The sequence below is a fragment of the Suncus etruscus genome, chromosome 4, assembly GCF_024139225.1.
Source record: "Suncus etruscus isolate mSunEtr1 chromosome 4, mSunEtr1.pri.cur, whole genome shotgun sequence".
NCBI classification, from domain to species: domain Eukaryota; kingdom Metazoa; phylum Chordata; class Mammalia; order Eulipotyphla; family Soricidae; genus Suncus; species Suncus etruscus.
Window position 1 is genome coordinate 64,701,803 of NC_064851.1, and position 23,380 is coordinate 64,725,182.

At 34.5% G+C, this 23,380-nt stretch overlaps 1 protein-coding gene across 1 annotated transcript; it reads left to right on the forward strand.

Annotated features, from left to right (window-relative positions):
- The first annotated feature begins 217 nt into the window (after positions 1-217).
- Positions 218-23,380, forward strand: MANEA (mannosidase endo-alpha). The gene is made up of 4 exons (XM_049772170.1): positions 218-794; positions 16,896-17,005; positions 21,204-21,280; positions 22,426-23,380. Exons 1-4 carry the CDS (start codon positions 251-253, stop codon positions 23,066-23,068), a joined length of 1,374 nt encoding a protein of 457 aa, XP_049628127.1. The 5' UTR covers positions 218-250; the 3' UTR covers positions 23,069-23,380.

The window sequence follows — 23,380 nt, forward strand, 5'->3', positions numbered from 1 at the left end:
CAGGATGGATGGTGGTCTAAATCCCGGCATCCCATATGGTTCCCTGTGCCTGCCAGGAGCGATTTCTGAGCACAGAGCCAGGAGTAACCCTGAGCACCAGTGGGTGTGGCCCCAAAACAAACAAACAAACAAATTATGGATTTTTTTTACTTTGACTACATTAGGAAATACTACTAATACCATTCACTTACTAATTACCGTTTTCAAAAATTGCAGATAGCTACCATTTTGGAGTTCAAAGTATGTCATCATGGCAAAGTTTCGAAGAAGGAATTGCATCATTTTGTCATTTTTTGTTTTATTTATTTTCTTCCTGATGATGGGCCTGAAAATGTTGAGACCAAATACAGATACTTTTGGAGATCCTTTTGGACTTGACCTCCTTCCAGTTTTCAGTAAACGGACATCTAATCTGAAAAAAGTTTTTTATCCCCAAAAGAGTGACAAAGTCAACATTGAAACAAATACTAAGAATTTACAAGCCTTTGAAGTCATTATGAAGGATTCTAAAGTCTCTGAACCTTACCTGGAGGAGCAGTCACCTCCGAATTACTATTTACATGTGTTTTACTATAGCTGGTATGGAAATCCACAGTTTGATGGTAAATACGTACATTGGAACCATGCAATCTTGGCACATTGGGACTCAAGCATAGGTGATAATTATCCACAGGGGAAACACAGTCCTCCAGAAGACATTGGCTCTAATTTTTACCCTGAATTGGGAAGTTACAGCTCTCGGGATCCTTCTGTTATTGAAACTCACATGAAACAAATATCCTCAGCTTTGATTGGTAATTATTTTATTTTTTTATTTTATTTAAAAAATAAAATATATGTACATATTAATGATTTGTAGAAAATGATTCATTGATATTTGCATTATTTTTAATTGAGTTTTTAAAATTAATTTAAACTTGTGTATTTGTTCATTTAATATTTGAACTTTATTATTGAAGTTACATTAGTTTATGATACAGAATTCAGGGGTACATAATTATGAGTTAATATTTATTTGTATTATATTCAACTTAAGTGTAGCTAACTTATATTCTTTTCCATACACTTAATTCCTTTAAACCAGTTTATGAAATGTTGTTCTTTTCATTGTGAATAATTTGGTTACTTCTATAGTTTGGTTTGCTGTATAAAAGTCATTTTTATTCTTTATTTGGGAGGGGGTTGGACCAGACCCAGTGACGCTCATGGGTTCCTCCTTGCTATGCACTCAGAAATTGCTCCTGGCTTGGGGGACCATCTGGGACGCCTGGGGATCGAACCATGGTCCATCCTAGGTTAGCACAGGCAAGGAGGATACCTTACCGCTTGTGCCACCTCTCAGGCCCCTCATTTTTATTTTTTATAGAAGTTCCACGTTATTGAAATTGTGCTGTTCATCTTTCTCTGTGTGATTTATCTTTAAGCATAAAATCTAGATCATCCATGTTACAAATGATAGAATTTCAATGTCGTTTCCTTTTTATTAAGAATAATATCCTATTGTGTATTTATTTCTACATCTTAGGGTTTTTTTTGGGGGGGGCATACCTGGTGATGCTCAGGGATTACTCCTGGCTATGCTCTCAGAAATCGCTCTTGGCTTGCACCATATGGGATTCTTGGGGATCGAACCGTGGTCTGTCCTAGGCTAGCACCAGAAGGGCAAACACTTTAGTGCTCCGTGTTACTGCTCTGGCCCTTTATTTCTACATCTTGATCAATTGTCTGTTAATGGTTGCTAAGGTAGTTTCCAATTCTTAGTTATTTACTAATAGTATAGCAGTAAACATGGTGGGTGTGCTAGTATCTCTAAAAATTAGTTTTTGTATATTTTTAAGTAAATATCCCAAAATAGGACAGCTGGATATTGTGGCATTTCTAATTTTAATGTTTTGAGGAAAAGGAATATTGTTTCTGATAATGGTAACACCAATTTATATTCTCACAATCAGTGTACAATGATTCTCTTGTACACTAAACCAGGTACAGTAGACAAGCAGATCCCTCCTGTCTATTCTCATCAGCATTTGTTTCTTCTTGTCTTTTGGATAACTATGATTCCCCACAGGCATGAGGTGATAGCTCATAATCATTTTGACTTACATTTTCTAAGTTATAAACCATGATGAGTATCCTTTTCATATTCTCTTAGATCATCTCTCTTTTCTCTGAAGTGTCTGTTTTGCTGGTTCCCCTCTATATTTTGATGGAACTGTTGATTTTTATGTTGAATTCTCTGAATTCCTGACATATTTGTGTACTAGCCCTTTGGCAGGTATATTATTTTTAGATTTTTTATATATATTCATCAGAATTCTCTTACTTTGAGTAACATTTTTTTCACTGTAGAAGCTTTTCAGTTTTTCTAATTTCATGATTTAAAATATTGTGGGGGCCTTGTTTTGTTTTGTTTTGTTTTATTTTTATTTTTATTTTTTGGCCCACAACTAGTGACGCTCATAGATTACTCTTGGCTATGTGCTCAGAAATCGCAGGCCCGGAGAGATAGCACAGCGGTGTTTGCCTTGCCAGCAGCCGATCCAGGACCAAAGGTGATTGGTTCGAATCCCGGTGTCCCATATGGTCCTCCGTGCCTGCCAGGAGCTATTTCTGAGCAGATAGCCAGGAGTAACCCCTGAGCACTGCCGGGTGTGGCCCAAAAACAAAACAAACAAACAAAAAAAGAAATCTCTCCTGGCTTGGGAGATCATATGGGATGCTTGTGGAACAAACTGCCATCTATCCTAGGTTAGCATGTGCAAGGCAAATGCCCTAACACTTGCACCACTGCTCTGGACCCTTTGTCTTCTTTTTCTTTTCTTTTCTTTTTTTTTTTTTTTTTTATTTTTGTCATTGATGCAACCAGAATACATCATGGAATAAATATATTCGGGCATTTTTTAAAATATGCTACACCTTAGTTTTAACATCAAAGTCTGGTTCATTTAACTTTTGCTCATTATTTGACACTGATCTAGTGTTAATCTTTTGTAGTGGATATCCAGCTTCCCCGTCACCATTGATAAAGCAGAATCTTTTTCTGTCTGCTTGTTAGGCTTTGAGATCCTTTATTAACTGTCCATGTATTGATTTTTTTTAATTTCATTTTTATTCCATTGGTGTGTCACTTTGTGTCTTTGCTGTGCTGTAGTGTTTGATTACTATAGCTTTGTGAAGCCCGAGGATGGGCAAATTATTCTCCATTCTTCTTCTTTTTTTGTTTGTTTGTTTTAGGACTGTACTAGCTACTTGGTTCTTTTTTAATACTGTTTTGTTTATGTTCTTGAAAAACGTGTCTGGGTTTTTTTTTTAATTAAATTTTTTGTTTTTGTTTTCTCTTGTTTTGGTATTGAAAATCACATCTGGCAGTGATCTGAGAGACTCGGCATGGTATATTGCTTGCAAATCTTTATGAACCATACTTAAGAGAATACAAAGTTTGAGAATAAAACCTGAGCATCCTGAATACACAGCAATAGACCTTTAACTCAGATAACTCAAATAACTTGCAGGTCTGTTATTTGGATTTTGAAAAGAATTTTATTATATTTAGATATATGCTTAGTGTAGAATGGTCACTCTTTACATTGTTAGTATTTTTTAATATACTTTTTTTAATATACTTTTAGAAGTATAAGCATTTAAGGTCCTTTGTTCAGTTCATTTTGGTTACATAATTCTTGTATCTGTGATTGAAAATGGTATTGTACAGGGACGCAAGCATTAGGGCGTTTGCCTTGCACACACTAATTTAGGACTGACCGCGTTTTGATCCCCTGGTGTCCCAGGTGGTCCTCCAAGCCAGGAGCAATTTCTGAGCACATAGCCAGGAGTAACTCCTGAGGGTCACTGGATGTGGCTCAAAAGCAAAAAAAAAAAAAAAAAAGAAAGAAAGAAAAAAGAAAAAAAAATGAAAATGGTATTGTACTATTTTTTCTTCTACTTAGTGAAAAAATACAGTAAATGTTTTTCATCTTATTATATTTTGTCATCACTTTACTGGTTTTTTACTTTTAACAATTTGTTTTAGTAGTCTTTTAGGTTTTTTTTTTATAATGTATCATCTGCAAATAATTCTACTTATTGTTTATTTTGAATCTCTATATTTTTCTTGCCTAATTTGACTTCCAATACTATGTTGAATCATTTTGATAAGGACAAAATTTTTTATTTTTTACTTGAGATTAGAGGGAATATTTTATATTTCTTACACAGTATTTTGTTTTTTTGTTTTTTTGTTTTTTTGTTTTTTGTGGTTTTTGGGTCACAACCGGCAGTGCTCAGGGGTTACTCCTGGCTCCATGCTCAGAAATTGCTCCTGGCAGGCACGGGGGACCATATGGGACGCTGGGATTCGAACCAATGACCTCTTGCATGAAAGGCAAACGCCTTACCTCCATGCTATCTCTCCAGCCCCTACACAGTATTTTGTGAGCTGTGATATGTATACTATGTATATTGAATTTTTGTTTAATTTTCATTTTTATAGTTTTGAAATAATCAAAAATGGTTATAAAATTGTGTCAAAGAGCTTCCTCTTTTATTGATAATTTTTATCTTTCATTTTGTTGATCTGAAATATTATATACAATTAACTATATGAGATGCCAGGGATTAAACCCAGCCATTTGCAAATTCTCTACTCACTGTACTATCACTCTGGCCCCTCTAACTTTTCTAAAACGATCTTAGCTAAGAATGTCAGTTTTATCTTTTTGAAGAACCAGCTCTTGGTGTTAATCTTCTATTAGCTTAATTTTGCTATACTTTTAATAAAATAATGGGTGGTGGTGCTAGCTAATAGTGTTCAAGAGACACCCATTCTGCTTGGTTTTGTTTGGTGCAGAGGAGGAAATGTAGTTTTAGGTATACAGGACACATCCTTCCATCTGCAAATTATATGCTCAACAACTTGATCCACTCATCTGACCATACCATAAGTTTTACGAATTTCTTTTTTTTGCTGAATTTTAGTTTTATGTTTGTTTTTCTAGGTTAGCATAATGCATGTTCAGCTTTTGAGGGTAGTGGAGAGTCCTAAATATCTTAGTAAATATATATGCTATGATTTTTTATTTAAGTATTATTTCTTTATCAATTTTCCATATGGTTAAATTATCCAATGGGAACAGTGAAAGTTCCAAGTTACTATTTCTTTGTGAACTCGAACCCTTTTACTATTTTTTCTTTCAGGAACTCCAGTGATACAAATGACATTTCTTTTGATATTATGACAGATAACTTTTAATGTTATTTTATTAAAATATTTTTATTTTCTCTTTTTTTGATAAGTGTTCTCTTATCTTTATTTCTCTTTATTTTGAGTTCACCAGTTTGACTCTGGCTTATTATTATTATTGATTTATGCTTTGATGCTTTTGTAAGTTTAACCATCCTATTATTTATCCATGATGTTGTGTATTGTTTTTTTCAGATCTGAGAGTCTTGCCAGATGAAGTATTCTTGATGAGGTTTTCATTTCATTGAGTTTTTTCACTATCTTCCATCACCGTCCTCAGGCTCAGAGGATTTCCTTTTATAAGTCTGCTGTAAATATACAGAATGCACCTTTGTATTTGATCTCCTTGTTTGACCTTGCCTTCAGTAATCTATATCTGTCAGTGGTTTTGTTCACTTTGTTTATGATGTGCCTTAGAGTATTTTTATTTGGATCTCTCTTTTTTTGCACCCTTTGGACCTCCAGGATTTGGGCACACACATTTTTCAGCTTTGGCAACTTCTGAGCAGTGTTATCTTTGACTGTTGATTCTTCATAGGTGTTGTCTTCCCTGTAATACTGATGATTCTTATGTTCTTCAAGAGGACCAACATAAGAAGTTGTCCCAAAATTCTCTTGTCAGTTCATTTATTTTTAGACTTTTTTTCCATCCTTTTCTGTTTGGAGGTTTTTTGAACATTGTTAAGCTCACTGTTTCTGTCTTCAGCAATTAGTACTCTGCTGGTAAGGCCTTTCAGTGATTTTTTTTTTCATTTTTACTACTTGAGGATTTTTATTTTTATCATTTCTTTTTTAAGTTTTTTTACTCTCAGAGTCTCTTGAGTTTTATTGACTATGCATTCCACTGGTTATTTTCTTTTTTGAGTTTATTGATTATCTTTAACATTCTGCTTAAAAAAACTTATTAAAGTAATATAGCTCGTTAATATTGGCTGGGTCTTCAGGAATACTGCCATTTTCTCTAAGTGTGATGGTATTCTGCATTGCTTTTCCATTCAGGCTTTTGCAGGCTGGAGTTGTTTCTTGTGTGTTGTTGTCGCTGGGTGACTAGAGTTAGTTGTTTTGTTGGCTCAAGGTGCAGCTGAAAAGTGAAGAAATGCACAGTCATTGAGCTTAGGAGGCCTAGCCTAGAGCCTAGAGTTGGTCTATTTCCAGAAACTTCAGGGATCGGGTCTCTTTGTATTTAGGCCAAGGTTATTCCTTTCCATTCCCCTCATATTTTGGTGGGCCTATGCAAACAACAATTGCCACTCTAACACCGTTTTTACTGTGCTCCTTTAACTCTAATCCTTAAAAAAAAAACCACTTAAAATTTGAGGTTAACTTAAGCTAATATGCATGTACATGGAAATTAAAAAAATACTATGCCTCTAATGTTTAAGGAGTTAACTAAGTTTTATGGCTTTAGATTGCCTTGTGTGCTGTTAAGAAATATTATAATGTGTTACAATCTGGGGACTTGAGGGACAAGTAATTGTACATGGATTCTGTTTTATTTGTCTTAATGTTCTTTGGCTGAAAGTTCAAAGTTAAGATATCAGCAAGGGGACTTCTTCTGAGAATTATGTTATGGGTGATTGTCCTTCCACTGTAACTTTACCTTGTCCTCTTTCTTTGCATCTTTGTTCTCATAATTAAAAATAAAAAAATAAATAAATAAAAAAGGCCTAGCTCTTTCTAGGCTTTTTTATCCATGGGCTAAATGCCACTCCTGTGTCATCATCAGCACTCTGATGCCACTCTGCTCAATTTCCTATTATGTTTGGAGACACTGTTACACTTTTCCTCAATTTTCTGTCTTTGCTGAAGTTCTTTTCCATATATCTCTTCATTTCACTGAGCATCAACCTTTAAGACTATTGATTTTTCAGGTAGCTTACTTAATTCTGTGGTACTTGGAGTTTTTTCCAGGCTCCTATCTTGATCCCTTTTTGTGGTTGAGGGACAGGAGCAATAGTACATCATATTGATAGGACATTTGCCTTGCACACGGCTGATCCGGGACGCACCATGGTTCTATCCCTGGAGTCCCAGATGGTCCCCCAAGCCAGGAGTGATTTCTGAGCACATAGCCAGGAGTAACTCCTGAGTGTCACTGGGTGTGACCCACTTCCCCACCTCCAATTCATTTTTGTGATTAAGAACCTTTGTTTCCCCATTATATCTTTAGTTGTTTTGAAGCACTGCATAGGAGTAGGAACCTGGGATTCTAAGCTTAATTGTGCCTGGAGAATGGCTGGTTGGGATAAGACAGCTGGCATTAATTATAACATCGTGGTTCAGTGGTCTGGAGGTGTTTGGAGGATTCACACTAATGAATGCCCAGAGTTGCCTGTTACTTCAGTTTCAAGATATCATACTCATTCTCTCTTGTAGTTCAAAGATCCAGCCAGCCTATAAGAGACAGGTTACTTAATATTCCATAATACCTCTCCCCACCTCTGGTGCTAATTTTAGGAGTCTGGGCAGTAACTGGGGTATCCTTTGCCACTTGTGCTAATAAGCATAATATAGCCCTTAGTTTCAATGAGCCTGGACAATGACTAGAATTTGCTATTACAATTGGCTGGCTCTGATTATATCAGCATAATCTAAAAAGCCATTGGCAGCAACCAGGACACTTATTATCTCAGTGTTAGCTGTTTAAGTGCCAGCAACATGCAGATCCAAGAAGCATCTGGGGAGCCCCTGTTAGTTCAAGTCTGAAATTAGACTGAAGTCTCTACTCTTTGGCAGAAGAACACACCATGAGGTACTGGCAGGAGGTGGAATTTAATTGACTATGTGACGTCTAAGGGGATTAATATCACAAGTCTCAGAGGGTATATTTGTGCCAGTCTAGAGCAATTCGGAGGAGTAGCTAGATGAGCGCCTTCATAGCTTTCTGGGGGTGGCCAAGTGCTGAATTCCCAATCGGAGTGTTTCAATTGAAAGTGTTGAGCAGCAACTTTATCACGTTGGCCCTGGAGAACTGGACTGTGGTTTAAAACGTGCAGGGAGAGCATTTAGGAGTACCCAGAGGTGGTGTAAGCTCAGTTTACCATTAGGGAATTTCTGTTCAGTAGCCTTCCATAGATGTTGTGTGGCCTGGCTCCAAGAATACCCATACAGCTGGTTAGGAAGTTGAGTTTGAAGGCATATTTTTTTAATGTCCAGTGACAGAAATGTGCTGACTTCATAACCTATAGTTTCCAGGACTCTAGAGTCCTCAAGCCATTGTATGATTCTGGTTGCAGTGGTAATTATGAGGGGGTGGGGTCCTTTATCAGCCAGGACTTTGCTACACTTGCTGCCTCTGACAATTATGTGTTTGTACTTGATTGTTTTTTAAGTTTCTATAACTAAGATTGTACTTCACTTTTTTCTTCTGATGTATTTCACTTAGCATAATGCCTTCAGGATCCTGTTGTTTCTTATGTCAAAAACTATTTGCTTATTTATGTTTGAATGATAGCATCATGTTTATATAGGCACACATTCATGTTGTGGTTTATTCATTCATTCTCTGATAGACAGTAAGATTGTTTCTCTTAACTTGGATTTATATATAATGTTGCAATTGATATGATTCATGTATAATTTCAAGTTAATGTTTTCATTTTTTCTTAGGAAAATGCCCACAATTATTTAATGGGATTTAATAGATTGTATGGTAGTACTTTTTTCAATTTTTTGAGGATACATTTTTTTTCTTGTACCACCATAATGACATAAGTTCCTTTTCTCCACATTTTCACCATCTAGTATTTGTTGCCTTTTTGATAATAGCCATTTTGACAGAACAAGATAATATCATTTCTATTTGGTGTCCCTAATTATTAGTGACATTGAAGACCTTTTGATCAATTTAAGGCTATTCAAATATCATTTTGAGAAAAAATGTCTCCAACTTAAGTGCATATTTTTCAAAATATTTTTGTGACATTTTGTAAAGTTGTTTTTTGTATTGAATTTATTATTACTGCATTTCAATCTTTTTTATTTGTTGCAAATGGTTTTTATGCCTTTTTAATTGTATACTGAACTCACAAATTTTAATATATAATTCCTTTATTTAAGCATTAAGGTTACAAAATTGTTCATGTTTGAGCTTCGGTCATAAAATGAATACCACCCGTCACCAGTGCGCATGTCCTGCCATCTGTGTCCCCAGTTTCCCTCATACCCACCCTCCCACACCTGCCTCTGGGAGTCATTTTACACCTTTCTCTCTCTTTTTCTCTCCCTTTTCTCTCTTCTTTTTTAATACTCTGGTTTGCAGTATTGCTAATGAAGGGATACCATGCATAACACTCTATCCCCTTTCAGCACCCAGTTCTTGTCCAGAGTAATTAGGAAACTTGACACAAAGAGTGATGAATGCAGTTAGGGTCAACTGTGACTGTGATAATTGGAATTGATAATCTTTTATCCACTTCATGGTTTGCAAGGTAGTTTGATGCCACTAGTAAAGTCCTATTTGTATTTTTCCATGATGATGGCTATTAATGTTTTTATTCTTGATCTGGATCTTAAAAGAAACACTTTTCATATATCTACTCTGCTTATAATGTTAGCTATGGACTTATTATATATCATCACCTTAATATGGTGAGGTGTGTAGTATCTTTACGGTATCTTAGAGTTTTTAATCATGAACATGTTATGTAGAGTAAATATGCTTTTTCTGCATTTGTTGGCAGGATCATGTAATTCTTTTATTTATTTTGCTAATAAGGTTTTTAACATTTAGTGGCAAATGTTAAGTCATCCTAAACTCTCAGGAATAGGTTCTATTTGTTTCATAATTTTTAAAATATATTTATTTTGATTTTTAATACTTTGTGGAGAGATTTTGTCTATGTGTACCAGGGATATTGTTTTAATATTTTTTTGGTTAGGAAAATTACCTGACTTTCATCTCAAGAACTTATTGGCTATAATATTTTTTTCTTCATCTGTATTAAAAAAAAAGTTTGAAGGAGATAGCAGAGGGCTGGAGCGGTAGCACAGAAGTAGAGCATTTCCCTTACATCAGGGGTCTCAAACTCGCGGCCTGCGGGCCGTTTGTGGCCCTCCATACAACATTTTGTGGCCCGCGGCTGGCCTTCAAATATGGCAGTATTCACAATTATTTGCTTACTGAATAATCACAATAAAATTGCATTAGTAAGAAAAAATCGCATTAAACATTCGTATACCACGAGCAGTTCCGTTCGGGGTATGCAAATGTTTATTGCGATTTTTTGTGATTATTTTTCTTACTAAAGTGATTTTTTTATTGGGAATATTCAGTAAGCGAATAATTGTGAATACTTTGCGCCTAGTGCAGACATTATTTCCGCTGCTCCTGTCCACTGTTCCTTGCATTATCGGAGGCCTAAGGGAGAGAAGGGAGAGATGGGAGAGAAGTTTATTACAGAATTAGATTTTGTCATACCTTCATCTTGACTTTATCAAAGCCTGCAGTGAAGAGAAAGATTGATGACGAGCACAGACAATTTCAGGAAAAGTGGGAGATGTACACAGGGGCATTCCCACATGTCTTTTTTGTTCAGAGAAAGTTGCAGTGCACAAGGAATACAACTTGAAACGCCATTATTCAACTAAACTTGCTGAGGAATGTGCAAAATATCAAGGAAATGAGAGAGCCAAGCAGGTTGCCAGTCTTAAAGCATGTCTAATGAGGCAACAAGATTTCTTCAGGAAAGCAACCAAAGAGAATGTTGCATCAGTCAAAGCTAGATACATGGTTAGTGAGATGATTGCTAAGGCAGGGAAACCATTCACAGAAGGAGAGTTTGTAAAAAAAAAAATGCATGTTACAGGCTGCAAGTATTATCTGTCCAGAAAAGAAAGGTCAGTTTAGCAAAATTAGCCTTTCTGCCAACACTGTGGCAGAGAGCATTTCTGACATGTCAAGTGACATCATCAACTGTGTGAGAAAGCCAAATGTTTTGAAGCATACTCAGTTGCTCATAACGAGGGCACAAATATAACAGACACTGTGCAGCTCACAATTTATGTCCGTGGTGTTGATTGCAATTTTGAATTGACAAAGGAGCTGCTCACAATAATTCCAATGCATGGACAGACCATTGCTAATAAGATATTTCAGCATCTGTGTGATGCCATTGAGAATGCAGGTTTGCCATGGAAGAGGTTTGTTGGAATAATAACTGATGGAGTGCCATCAATGACTGGGAGGAAAAATTGACTGGTGGCATTTGTTTAAAAAACTTGAAGAGGAGAAGAGAAGAGAAGTCCATTGCTCTTCACTGCATTATCCATCAGCAGGCCTTTTGCAGTAAATGCCTGCCGTGTGACAATATGATGTCTGTTGTTGTGAAATGCATCAACCAAATCAGATCCAGGGGCTTAAAGCACAGGAGTTTCCATGCCTTTTTAGAGGAAATGGAGTCAGAATATGGAGATGTGCTCTATTTCACCAAGGTACATTGGCTCAGCAGGGGAAATGTCCTGAAAAGATTTTTTGAGTTGAGAAAAGAAGTGAAAGCCTTCATGGAGAAGGATGGGAATGCTGTTTCTGAGTTGAGTGATCACAAATGGCTCATGACATAGCTTTTCTTGTCGACATCACGCATAAGCTGAATGTACTAAACAAGATGTTACAAGGCCCGGGGCAGCTTATTAGTGCTGCCTATGACAACATGAGAGCATTCTTCACAAAACTTGTGTTATGGAAATCCCAGGCCTCTCAGACAAACCTTTGCCATTTCCCAGATTGCAAGGAACTTGTGGATGCAGGCATACCATTCAGTGGTGAGAAATATGTTGATGTTATTTTTAAGCTGGAGAAGGAATTTGATCACAGATTTACAGACTTCAAAAAGTACAGAGCCACTTTCCAAATTTTTGTGGATCCCTTTTCCTTTTATGTGCAAGATGCCCCTCCTGTGCTTCAAATGGAGCTCTTTGACATGCAATGCAACTCTGATCTCAAAACCAAGTTCAGGGAGACTAGTGGAAAAGCAGACATGCGTGGGCAATTTTTGAGAGACTTGCCCCCCAGCTTCCCTGAGCTTTCTGAATGTTCAAGCGCACCATGTGCCTTTTTGGGAAAATATATTTGTGTGAAAAGTTATTCTCCACATTGAACTTCAATAAGTCAAAGTACAGGTCTAGACTTAATGATGATCATCTTCAAGCCATACTGAGGGTCTCAACTGCTTCCTCTCTAAAGCCAAATGTGGTTCAGATTTGTGAGAAGAAGTGCTGTCAAGTCTCTTGCAGCATGGAATAGGCAAAAGATGCCATGTTCAGAACTGTTCATGATCTTCACTCAATGTTCAGAAGATATAATTAAAACTGTTAATAATGACGTTTGAGGACTTTTTGTGTGTGTGTGTGAAATCCCTTATGCGGCCCTTCCTCACCCCGACTTTGCCTCCTGTGGCCTCTAGGTAAATTGAGTTTGAGACCCCTGCCTTACATGCAGCCAATCCTGGACAAACCAGAGTTCAATCCCTGGCATCCCATATGGTCCCCTGAGCCTGCCACATGCAAATTCTGAGCACAAAGCCAGGAGTAACCCTTGATGGCTACTGGGTGTGGCCCCAAAACCACTACAAAAAAAATAAGATAGCATAAATTTGTTAAGTGGTAAATTTACACTGTTGTTCCAGAGCAGTTGCTTCGGTGCAAGGCAAGTGCCATAGTCATTATAGAATCTCACCAATTCTTAGATTTTGTGTTTAGTTTTGTTTATTTGATTTTTGATATGAATACCTGTCTTCAAATATTTCACTTTACACTTGCATTGAATAAATTTTATTACTTTATTTCTCAACGTGAGTATGTCTTTTAAGCAAAGTGAATTTCATAGTGACAGCATACATTGCATATATTTGTTTTTTTTAAATATTTAAAATTTTTATTTAAGTACCATGATTATAAGTATGATTGTAGTTGGGTTTCAAGTCATAAACAGAATACACCCCCCTTCACCAGTGCATCATTCCCACCATCAATGCCCCCCACCCCCACCCTTGCCTGTATTCAAGACAGGCATTCAACTTCTCTCATTTTTTAACATATTTTGGTATTATATTTGCTCAGCTAAGTTTTAACTGATATGTCTTTTTATTGATCAATTTAGTTTGCTTCGCCTGAGTTAATATAATTATGTAAGCTCACTAATTCTTTTATTTTTAAAATTTTTATTTACTTTTAAGTTTTCTTCTTTCTGAAAATTTTTATTATATAGTGATTTGCTGTCTTTATCCTTTATATTTTGTGGATCTAACATGCACATTAGTTTTTTGAATATTCTAGTGCTTATATAAAATAACCCAGATAAAGTGTTTACTTTAGAATGATAATAACTTGTCTTTGATGTATCATCATAGTTCTACCCATTTTCTGCTCCCTTTTATGTTAAAATGTTAGGTTTAGGGACCAGAGAGATAGCATGGAGGTAGGGCGTTCGCCTTGCATGTGGAAGGACCGTGGTTCGAATCTCGGCATCCCATATGGTCCTCCTAGCCTGCCAGGAGCAATTTCTGAGTCTAGAGCCAGGATTAACCCCTGAGCGCTGCCGGGTGTGACCCAAAAAACAAATAAAAAAAAAGGTTTATCATTTTTTTTAACTGTGTTGGGTATCAAGCACAGGAACTTAAATTTTGAAGGTAGGCACTTTACTACTAAGTCATATCTTCAACCATCCTTTCTTTTTGCTGTGAATTTATAGTAAAATTTATAGTAATTAATAGTAAAAATCAATCATAAATTTTACTAGAAAATTTTATATATTGTATAAAATTATATGTAACATTAACTTGTGTTATATAAAACAATATATAAATTTATTTTACATATAAAGTATAATATATAATCAAATAACATTTACATTAAACCATAGTTTATATTTAATAAAATGTTATTAAATTATACAGATAAAAAGTATTTACATAATAAAATTTTTACTATAAAGCAATTTATAGTAAACTTTTTTTACTTTACTTATACTGTAGTTGAATAATTAGCATATCCTCTTAATTTAAAGATAGCTTTCTTATTTTATACATTTTCCACTTAATCACTATGTATATAACTTCACTGTTTTAAACTGGCTGAATTGTATCTTCATTTGCATTTTCATTCTCCTAAAAATTTTCTGAAAATTAATTCTCTTAAAATTCTCGTAAAAGGTTTACTGATGATGAATCAAGCCATTGGATTTTGTTTTTCTGGATAAACCTTTATTTTATTTTAGTTTTTATACACAAAGGTTAACTGCTAGATCATGTGTTCTTGGCTGGCATTTTTATTTTTCAACAGTATTGTTTCCCTTTTAAAAAGTGTAGAGTTTACACTAAGTAATCTGCTTGCAGTGTGCTATATATTCTTTAGCTATTTTTTTTCTCTAGTTCCTTTTAAGATTATAACTGGAACTCCCAAGATAGCTCAAGAGGCTGGACGACATAAATGTGATTCCAGCTTTTATCCCCATGAGTAAGTGTCCTCTTACTCATGGCCAGGTTTAGCCCCAGAGGTTCCTGAACATTGATTGCCAGTTTGTGTTTCTGGTAGCACTCAAGCACCACTGTGTAATTTTACATCACTGAAGGGGCTAAAGATTTGAACCATCTGACTCAGTTGGTACAATAATATTGAACCCACAGACTTTAGGGAGGCCTGCAAAAATAAAAATAATGCTAATTTATTTATTTGAGATTGTATGTATTCTACAAAGACCTTTTTTTTTGTATTGACATTATGTGTGATCTCTGTTTTGTAAATTTGTATGTTTAAGTCTTCCCAGATTTAAAAGTTCTCTATTTTATTTATTTATTTATTTATTTATTTATTTATTTATTTATTTATTTATTTATTTATTTATTTATTTTGGTTTTTGGGCCACACCCGGCGGTGCTCAGGGGTTACTTCTGGCTGTCTGCTCAGAAATAGCCCCTGGCAGGCACGGGGGACCATATGGGACACCGGGATTCGAACCAACACCTTAGGTCCTGCATCGGCTGCTTGCAAGTCAAACACCACTGTGCTATCTCTCCGGGCTTCTCTATTTTATTTAAAACACATATTTATATTTTCTTTCTTCACTCTATAAATTTTAATTTGCTATAAGTCTCTTCTGCATTATTTCAAAATTCTTATAATGCTACTTATTTTTTTCCTACTAAAATGTCAACATTTTAATCAATTCACAGCGATAATTCCATAGTTTTTGTGCAGGTTTGTGTTTCATAGTGTTGTTGCTCAGGGGATCATCTTGTGCCATGGATCAAACCTGGGCATAGCATGTGTTCAGCATAGCGTTTGCTTAGCCTTTGCAGTTGACTTTAATGCCCTTAGCAGTGGTTCTCAAATAATGGGGCACGCCCCCCAGGAAGGAGCAAGGCTCCGTAAAGTGGGACGCATTTGACCTCCGCAAACACTGTCATAACAAGCTAAGCCCCATGTTTAGAGCTGAGAGTTGCTGTGTCCTGCTTCAAACCCTGCTTCAAAAGCTATGCATTGCAAAATGTGCTCATTGTAGCCATTAAGGAGGAATTTCTTGGAATAGAGCTCATCTAGTGCATATTGTGTACCATTTGAGTTATATCCATGTTGCCTCTGTTTTTAATCCTCATATTTTCATAACTTTATGTTTTTTTCTTTTAATGCCATGTTTCCCCCAGCCTGAGTGTCTATTGACTGATGTTGATATCAGTTCCATTTTTATGACATTACTTTATTAAATATATTATTATGTATATATGTGATGTATTTTATATATAGATAATGATACTATGCATTATTTGGTTTAAAATATGTCCTCTTTGGCTATATATTTGTAGGTTAAATTAGTACTTCAAGAAGAAAATTTTGTCATTTTCTTGAATAACCTTTTAAAATTTACTGAATACAAAATACAAAAAATATGTACAGAAACATTCATGAAATGATATATTATACAATGATAAAAAGAAAAGTAAACTAAAATAATAGCAGATCCTAAGATACATAAAGCAACTTAATTACACAGTGCTAAGTAGAACATATTAATATGAAAAATGTATATATGTGTTTATATATACTGTGTATATTATTCTTTAGAAAGCAAAAATATAGAGATAGTAAATCGGTCCATTTTCTTTGAAGTGAAAGTGAAGGAGGAGGAGGAGGAGGAGGAGAAACAGTGACGATTAATAGACAGAGGACAAAAAGATTTTAGTAAAATAGTCTGTATGGTAATATAATGTATAATAGTGTAACTATGATAAGCATGTACATGATACTATACTTATCACAACCCAACAACTAATGATTAGTAATCGATTCTAAGGTAAACTGTACATTCTAGTTGATAATGATCAATATTGTTTTACTCAATTATAGCAAATGAGTCAATACAGCTTAAAGCTATTATTAATAATGATAAATATATGTAACGTGGAACCTCGTAGTTAGCAAGTTATACATAGAAAATATACTTTCTGTGAAGTATTTCTATAAACCTAAAACTTAATCTGAAACATAAAATCTATTCATTAGTAGATACTGATACCCAGGAAAGAGTTTTTATATATATATATTATATGCATACATATGTGTGTATATATATGTGTGTGTATGCCTTTAAGTTTAAGAATACATATAGTCATTCTGTGTCTATATTTATATTTCGTTTCATTTTTTTCTTTATTTTTATTAGGTGTTTTAGCTCTCTCTTGGTACCCTCCTGACACAAGTGATGAGAATGGATTACCTACTGATAACTTAGTACCAACTATTTTGGATAAAGCTCATAAATATAAACTGAAGGTATTCTGTTATCTTTAATTGAAATGCATTTAATTGATATATGGTATGATATTACTTTTAGTTGTGTCACATAATATTTAGATAAATATTATGAAGTGATCATTATGGTTAGCATTAGCATCCATCACCATACAGTTACAAACTTGGTTTCTTTATGATAATAATTTTAATATTAGTATAGTAATTTTAAAATATACAATATAGCATTATAAACTAAAATAATCATTACCATGTGATACATTTCCAGAATTTTACTTTACGACTGCAAATTTAAATCATTTTTTTTGGTTTCAGGGCCAGATTTAGAATTTGTCAGTGCATTTGCTGCTAAGGAATGATTCCAGGGCCTCTACATTAAAAACATAACTCCAACCTTTGAACTCTCTACCTGGGACCTTGTACCTTTATTTGGTGTTCCCTGTTGTGGAGGACAGCTAAACATACTGGGGCAAAGGGATGGGGCAGGGACTCCTGACAGTGTTTAGGGGACAAAAGGTTTATACTAATTAGTGCTCAAATGGACATGCTCTTCCAGAGTCTCGTACCTGCAAACTATGTATTCTACTTTGATTCACATCCCTGGTCCAGGGAATGGATGTTATCTGAAAGCCTACTAGCAAGAATCTTAAGACTTATTTCAAGAGTATGAAAGCTGAATCTGAAAGCCTGTGGATATAACTCTTACATCTTTGTATCCCAATATTGCAAAAGAAAATATATAATAAAATCTGAATTATCATGTGATGTATATAAAGCACATTTTTAGTGAAGAGCAAAGTATAAGCACTGTATAAGTAAAATGAGCAAAAATGTCATGGATTAAATAAGAAATACTGAAGTGACAGCTCAATTCTGAGCACATGCTCTGTATGAGGAAGACTTAAGTTTAATATCCAGCACCATATTGTCTTATAACACCACTGAAAGTTGACCCCATAACAATGAGTCAGGATTTGGTTCCAAGCAGCACTAGCCCCAAAACAAAAACAAAAAAATTTAAGATATATTGAATCCTGTGATTACTCTCTTGTGAATAATTCTTGAATAATTTTGTATATATATTTTACTTACACTTCATATCTTCCTGACTTTTGTTTTTAGGAGCTTGCTCTGGCAGTTGCATATGGCAGTTTATACAAGGATGAGGCAACAGAATAAGTGACATTCAACTGTAGCCAGTTCACTGTTGGTGTTAGCGGACTAAGATCTAGGCGATTATAGTTAAACTTTCTACTGAGCACGTTCTCTTTAAAGCCTTTTGAAATTTTTGTATATCTATAAGTCTCTGTCTTTCCTGTCTTATAATTCCTATTTTAGTATTCTGGGTGCTAATAAGGATATTTAGGACTAGGATTTCTCAGATTTTTAATATCTTGCTTGAATAAATTAATATTGGATTACTACTTGCTTTTCCTCTGAAGGAAAACTAATACTCACTGAGAACAGATGTGCAAGATCTCTCTGTTGTTATGGTGTAATTATTTTGTGAGAGTTACACTCCTGTGTATTATCTCTTACTTGCATGAGTTCCAGCCTGCATTTGTTCTTGCTTGGTTTATGTCCAAGCATGATGAGAGAGATCTTGACAGTTTGACTCACTTCTCTGTCTCTGCACCCCATAAAGAGTTTTTTCCATCTCTTCATCTTGATTGACTAATGCATGATAGTCCTTCCAACATCATATCACAAAATATTCATACTGTTTTGTTTATGAGTGCTTATGTTATTTATGTTTGTTTATTGTGTGTATGTTATTTACATATATTTATATATTGTATATGTATATGTTTGTTTATGTGATTGTTTTGTATAAGGACTAAAGAACTGAAAATTTAGAGATCTGAGCTGGAGGGTGATACTTTGAGTGGTGTCTTGGTAACATTGGTAGAAGGAAGCAGGCTCTGTGGTGGTTAGTGTGGTGTTAAGCTGTCTGTCATATGTGTGAAATAATCACTAATACTATTATGAGTCATAATACCACAATAAAAAAGAAAAAAATTAAATGGGTAATTTTATGTTACCAGTTGCTGTTATCATTCTCTCATTATCATCAGATTTTTGTTTTCTGAGGTTTACTTTTACTGCAGAGTAGGAAGAGACTGAAAAGGACAGAACTAGTTGCATGAATTGAAGGGGTATTTATAGGATTCCTATACATAGTATAATAATAATGCAAAAATATTTTAATATTAGTTTAACAGACTTTTCCAAATATAAGGTGGAAATCTACATCTTATCATTAAGTATACCTTCAAAGTGATTTTAAATTAGAAATATACAGTATTTATTATCTTGCATTTATTTATCTAGTCTTTTAAGTTGTGTTACTCTGTGCTTCCATACTTTCAAAAGAAAGATATTATATGTATTTCCACTATAAAAGCATATGTATCATGATTGGAAAACACAATGATATTTTTAAGAATTATCCATGGTAATATTACATGAGTTTTAAAATACATATGTTATTTTTAAGTTTAAAGTAAAACAAATAACAGAGATGCTGAATAAACTGACTACCCTAGTAAGTCATAGTATAATACAGAAATGAATTCAGCTAGTTTGTTGATTAGAAACACAATTCTGAAATTATTAAAAGTAAGGAAAGATCTTTGTCTTAAATTCTAATTTTAAATTTCTGCAAAATCTGGTATGAATGATTAGTGTGGAATATATTTTATTGTAATAGACAATTAAAAAGAAAAAAGATATTACTCAAGGTCCCTGCAGGGTTTGATCTCTGGTAACACATGATTCACTACTCCAGAATTGCAGGAAGTACCTACTGTAGCACTAAAAATAAAATAAGATAAAAGTCAAACAAAATAGTTAATATTGTAGGAATATAACTTCACACATAGTTTAATTGAACCCTAAAATCAACATCAGTAAACTTTTTATACTTCCTCAGAGATATTTAATAACCACTGGTCAGTATAAATATTTTGTTCTACAGGCTTTTTGTGTTGTCATTTATCTTAAATGGAGACATATCACCAGCACCATCTATTTTACTAGTTATTTAGACAAAGCAAATAAAAAATTATGACTAGTAACACCAACTATTTTTAGCTACAGATAACTTTTTCTTGTCAACAATTGGATTTTTGATGGGCTGAGAGATAGTATAGGGGTTTAAGTACCTACTTCCTTTCATCCTGCTAACCATGGTTTCAATCCCCAACACCACATATAGTTACCACAAAGGCACCATCAGGTGTCACTGCTGAGCAGAGCCAGGAATAGTCTCCAACAATACAGGATGTTTCAAACACATAATATGATAATAAAATTATTTTAATTATTGATTTCTATTCTGGTAGATATACAGAAATGTCTCAGTACACATATCAAAATTACTCTCGTAGTATTGGTGGATATTGTTTTCTGTTAAATATTTGAATGAAAATAAAATTGATTATTTTATAAAATGCTAGAGTAATTTATGAATTAAGACATTTGCTAGTCAAAGAGAAAGCATAAAAGGCTAGATTGTATCCAGTTCATTCACCACTATCTCTAAGTGTAGCCTCCCCAAAATAAAAAAGGCATTACTGTTGACTACAAAAAAAATGGTCATATCCAAATATATAATCTAGATTTTTCTTCCCTTCTTCTTTTCCTTATGCTCGGGTATTTGCCTTGTAGGTGGTTGAACCAGGTTTCATCCCAATTATCCCAAACCTGCCAAGAGTGATCTTTGAACATGAGTAAGCCTGAGCACAGCCAGATATGCCCCCCCAAATAAGAATGGAAGGAAGGCTTGAATATGGACTATTTTAATTTTTCCCAATAATTTTACAGGATCATAGATAAATAGAGTTCATATATCTAGAATATGAGTTCAAATTATCCATAGTATCTCTCAAACGACTAGGTAACAAGTTGTTAATCTTTGATCAGTTCCTTTAGGAAAGGAAGACTTAGATTGAAATAGTAATAATAGTAACAGTAGTTACAGTTTGAAATAATAACATAAGAATTATGACCAGTTATATGAATGTTTAACATATTATAGAACCAAGAAAATTCTTGCTAAATGTTAAATGCTATCTTTGGTAAATGTTATTTACTAGGAAATTCTGTGTGCAACAAGTATCTTTTGACTATTAAATCAGTTTCTGTATTAAAATATGAGATACATTTTAGTTTTACATCATGGATAATTTCTCTCAAATTAGTTTTTTGTTTGTTTTAGGTCACTTTTCACATAGAACCATATAAAGATAGAAATTATGAAAACATGTACAAAAATATCAAGTATATTATAGACAAGTAAGTTTCTTCTGTGTTTATAATTACTGTTGTTATCTATTGATAATTTGCTGTTATGATTATTTACTGTTGTAAGGAAATACATTTAAATCACATTTTCTTTTTTTTTTTTTGGTTTTTGGGCCACACCCGGCGGTGCTCAGGGGTTACTCCTAGTTGTCTGCTCAGAAATAACTCCTGGCAGGCACGGGGGACCATATGGGACACCGGGATTCGAACCAACCACCTTTGGTCCTGGATTGGCTGCTTGCAAGGCAAACGCCGCTGTGCCATCTCTCCGGGCCCTTAAATTACATTTCTGAAGTTCCTTGCCATTCACTTCTGAATAGGACAATTAAGGGTTTTTATTTTTTCCGGCTCTTTATATTTATTGGGCTATTTATTTCAGTCATTATCATCTTAAATTTATAGTCATTTGCTATTATTTTCTAAGAATATTTGGGCTAAGGAATGTGATCTACTTTATAGCAATAGGTCCAAATATAAAATTTAATTAAATAGCACTTTTTATTTATTCAAGAATTTTACTGATAATCTTTTGAGGCATATTGTCAGCAGTGGTGAGCTATTACTGATAATATAAAGCCATGTGTTTGTGGGCCAGAGAGATAGTAGGGAGTTTGACTTGCACTTGGCCAACCGAGGATGGACCCGGGCTTAATTCCTGGCATCCCATATGATCTCCCAAGCTTTTCAGGAGTGATTTCTGAGCATAGAGCCAGGAGTAACCCTTGAGCATTGCCAGGTGTGCCCCCTGAAAAAAAGCCATGGTATGTTTATTTTCATATCAAAAATGAATTGATTTCTTCTAGTAACCTGTATGGCAATGTTGGAGAGGAAATCAAACTTAGGTTCCCTCACAGTTCTATTCCTTTGAACATATGCCCAGTAAATGGGCTTCATAATGTTGTAAGTCATCATTTGTAAACTACAGTATAAGTATAATTATACTCCAGTATAATCAATACCAATTTCATTATCTGGTTTCCCAATGTGTAAATTAAATGTACAACTTTAATAATTAAGTCTTGAAAATTGGTGAATTGTATGCTGAAGTTGCAATGATATCTTCCTTTTAGTACTCGAGAAACAATTGTGATAGAATATGTTGTAAATATTTATTTTCCCATATGTTTTTACTCTAGATATGGAAGTCATCCAGCCTTTTATAGGTACACGACTAACACTGGAAAAGCTCTTCCTATGTTTTATATCTATGATTCCTATATTACCAAGCCTGAAGAATGGGCCCATCTCTTAACTGCCCAAGGACACAAGAGCATTCGCAATTCTCCATATGATGGATTATTTATTGCACTTCTTGTAGAACACAAACATGCACTTGATATTCATCGTGGTGGTTTTGATGGAATATACACATACTTTGCCACAAATGGTTTTACTTATGGTTCATCATATGGTAATTGGGAGTCATTAAAATTATTCTGCAATAAATTTGACCTATTATTTATCCCAAGTGTGGGTCCAGGATATATAGATACAAGCATCCGTCCATGGAATGCTGTTAACACTCGGAATCGAATCAATGGAATATATTATGAACATGCTCTACAGTCGGCACTCAGACACCAGCCCAATTTAATTTCTATCACCTCTTTTAATGAGTGGCATGAAGGAACTCAGATCGAAAAGGCTGTTCCAAGAAGAACTAGTAAAACGGTATACCTTGATTATCGGCCTCATAAACCCAATCTTTATCTAGAACTAACCCGCAAGTGGTCTGAGAAGTACAGTAAGGAAAGAGCTACTTATGCATCAGATCACTAACTGCCTGCTATGCATTCACTTAAGTCAATTCTTAATACATTCATCAAAATGTTATCATTATGAATTATCACCTCATTTAAATAACTGCCTTTTGTTTTAAGTGGAGGAGAAAGAGATCAAAATCAGTATGCACTGCTCTGCTCATCACAAGCCCTTCAAAGTGCTGTACTAAGAGAAGTATAAATACTGTTCCTGGGTCATAATTTATTGAATTAAAACTTTGTTTCATAACCATTTATTTTTTTACTTTATAAATGCTTATATTTTGATAAGTAGTGAGTACACAGTTAAATTCTGCCTGTATGCAAAACC

Coding starts and splice junctions, on each gene's coding strand:
- MANEA (XM_049772170.1), top strand. CDS start 251: ATGGCAAAGTTTCGAAGAAGGAATTGCATCATTTTGTCATTTTTTGTT. Junction 795..16,895: donor AATATCCTCAGCTTTGATTG/GTAATTATTTTA, acceptor TATTTTTATTAG/GTGTTTTAGCTCTCTCTTGG. Junction 21,281..22,425: donor ATCAAGTATATTATAGACAA/GTAAGTTTCTTC, acceptor TTTTTACTCTAG/ATATGGAAGTCATCCAGCCT.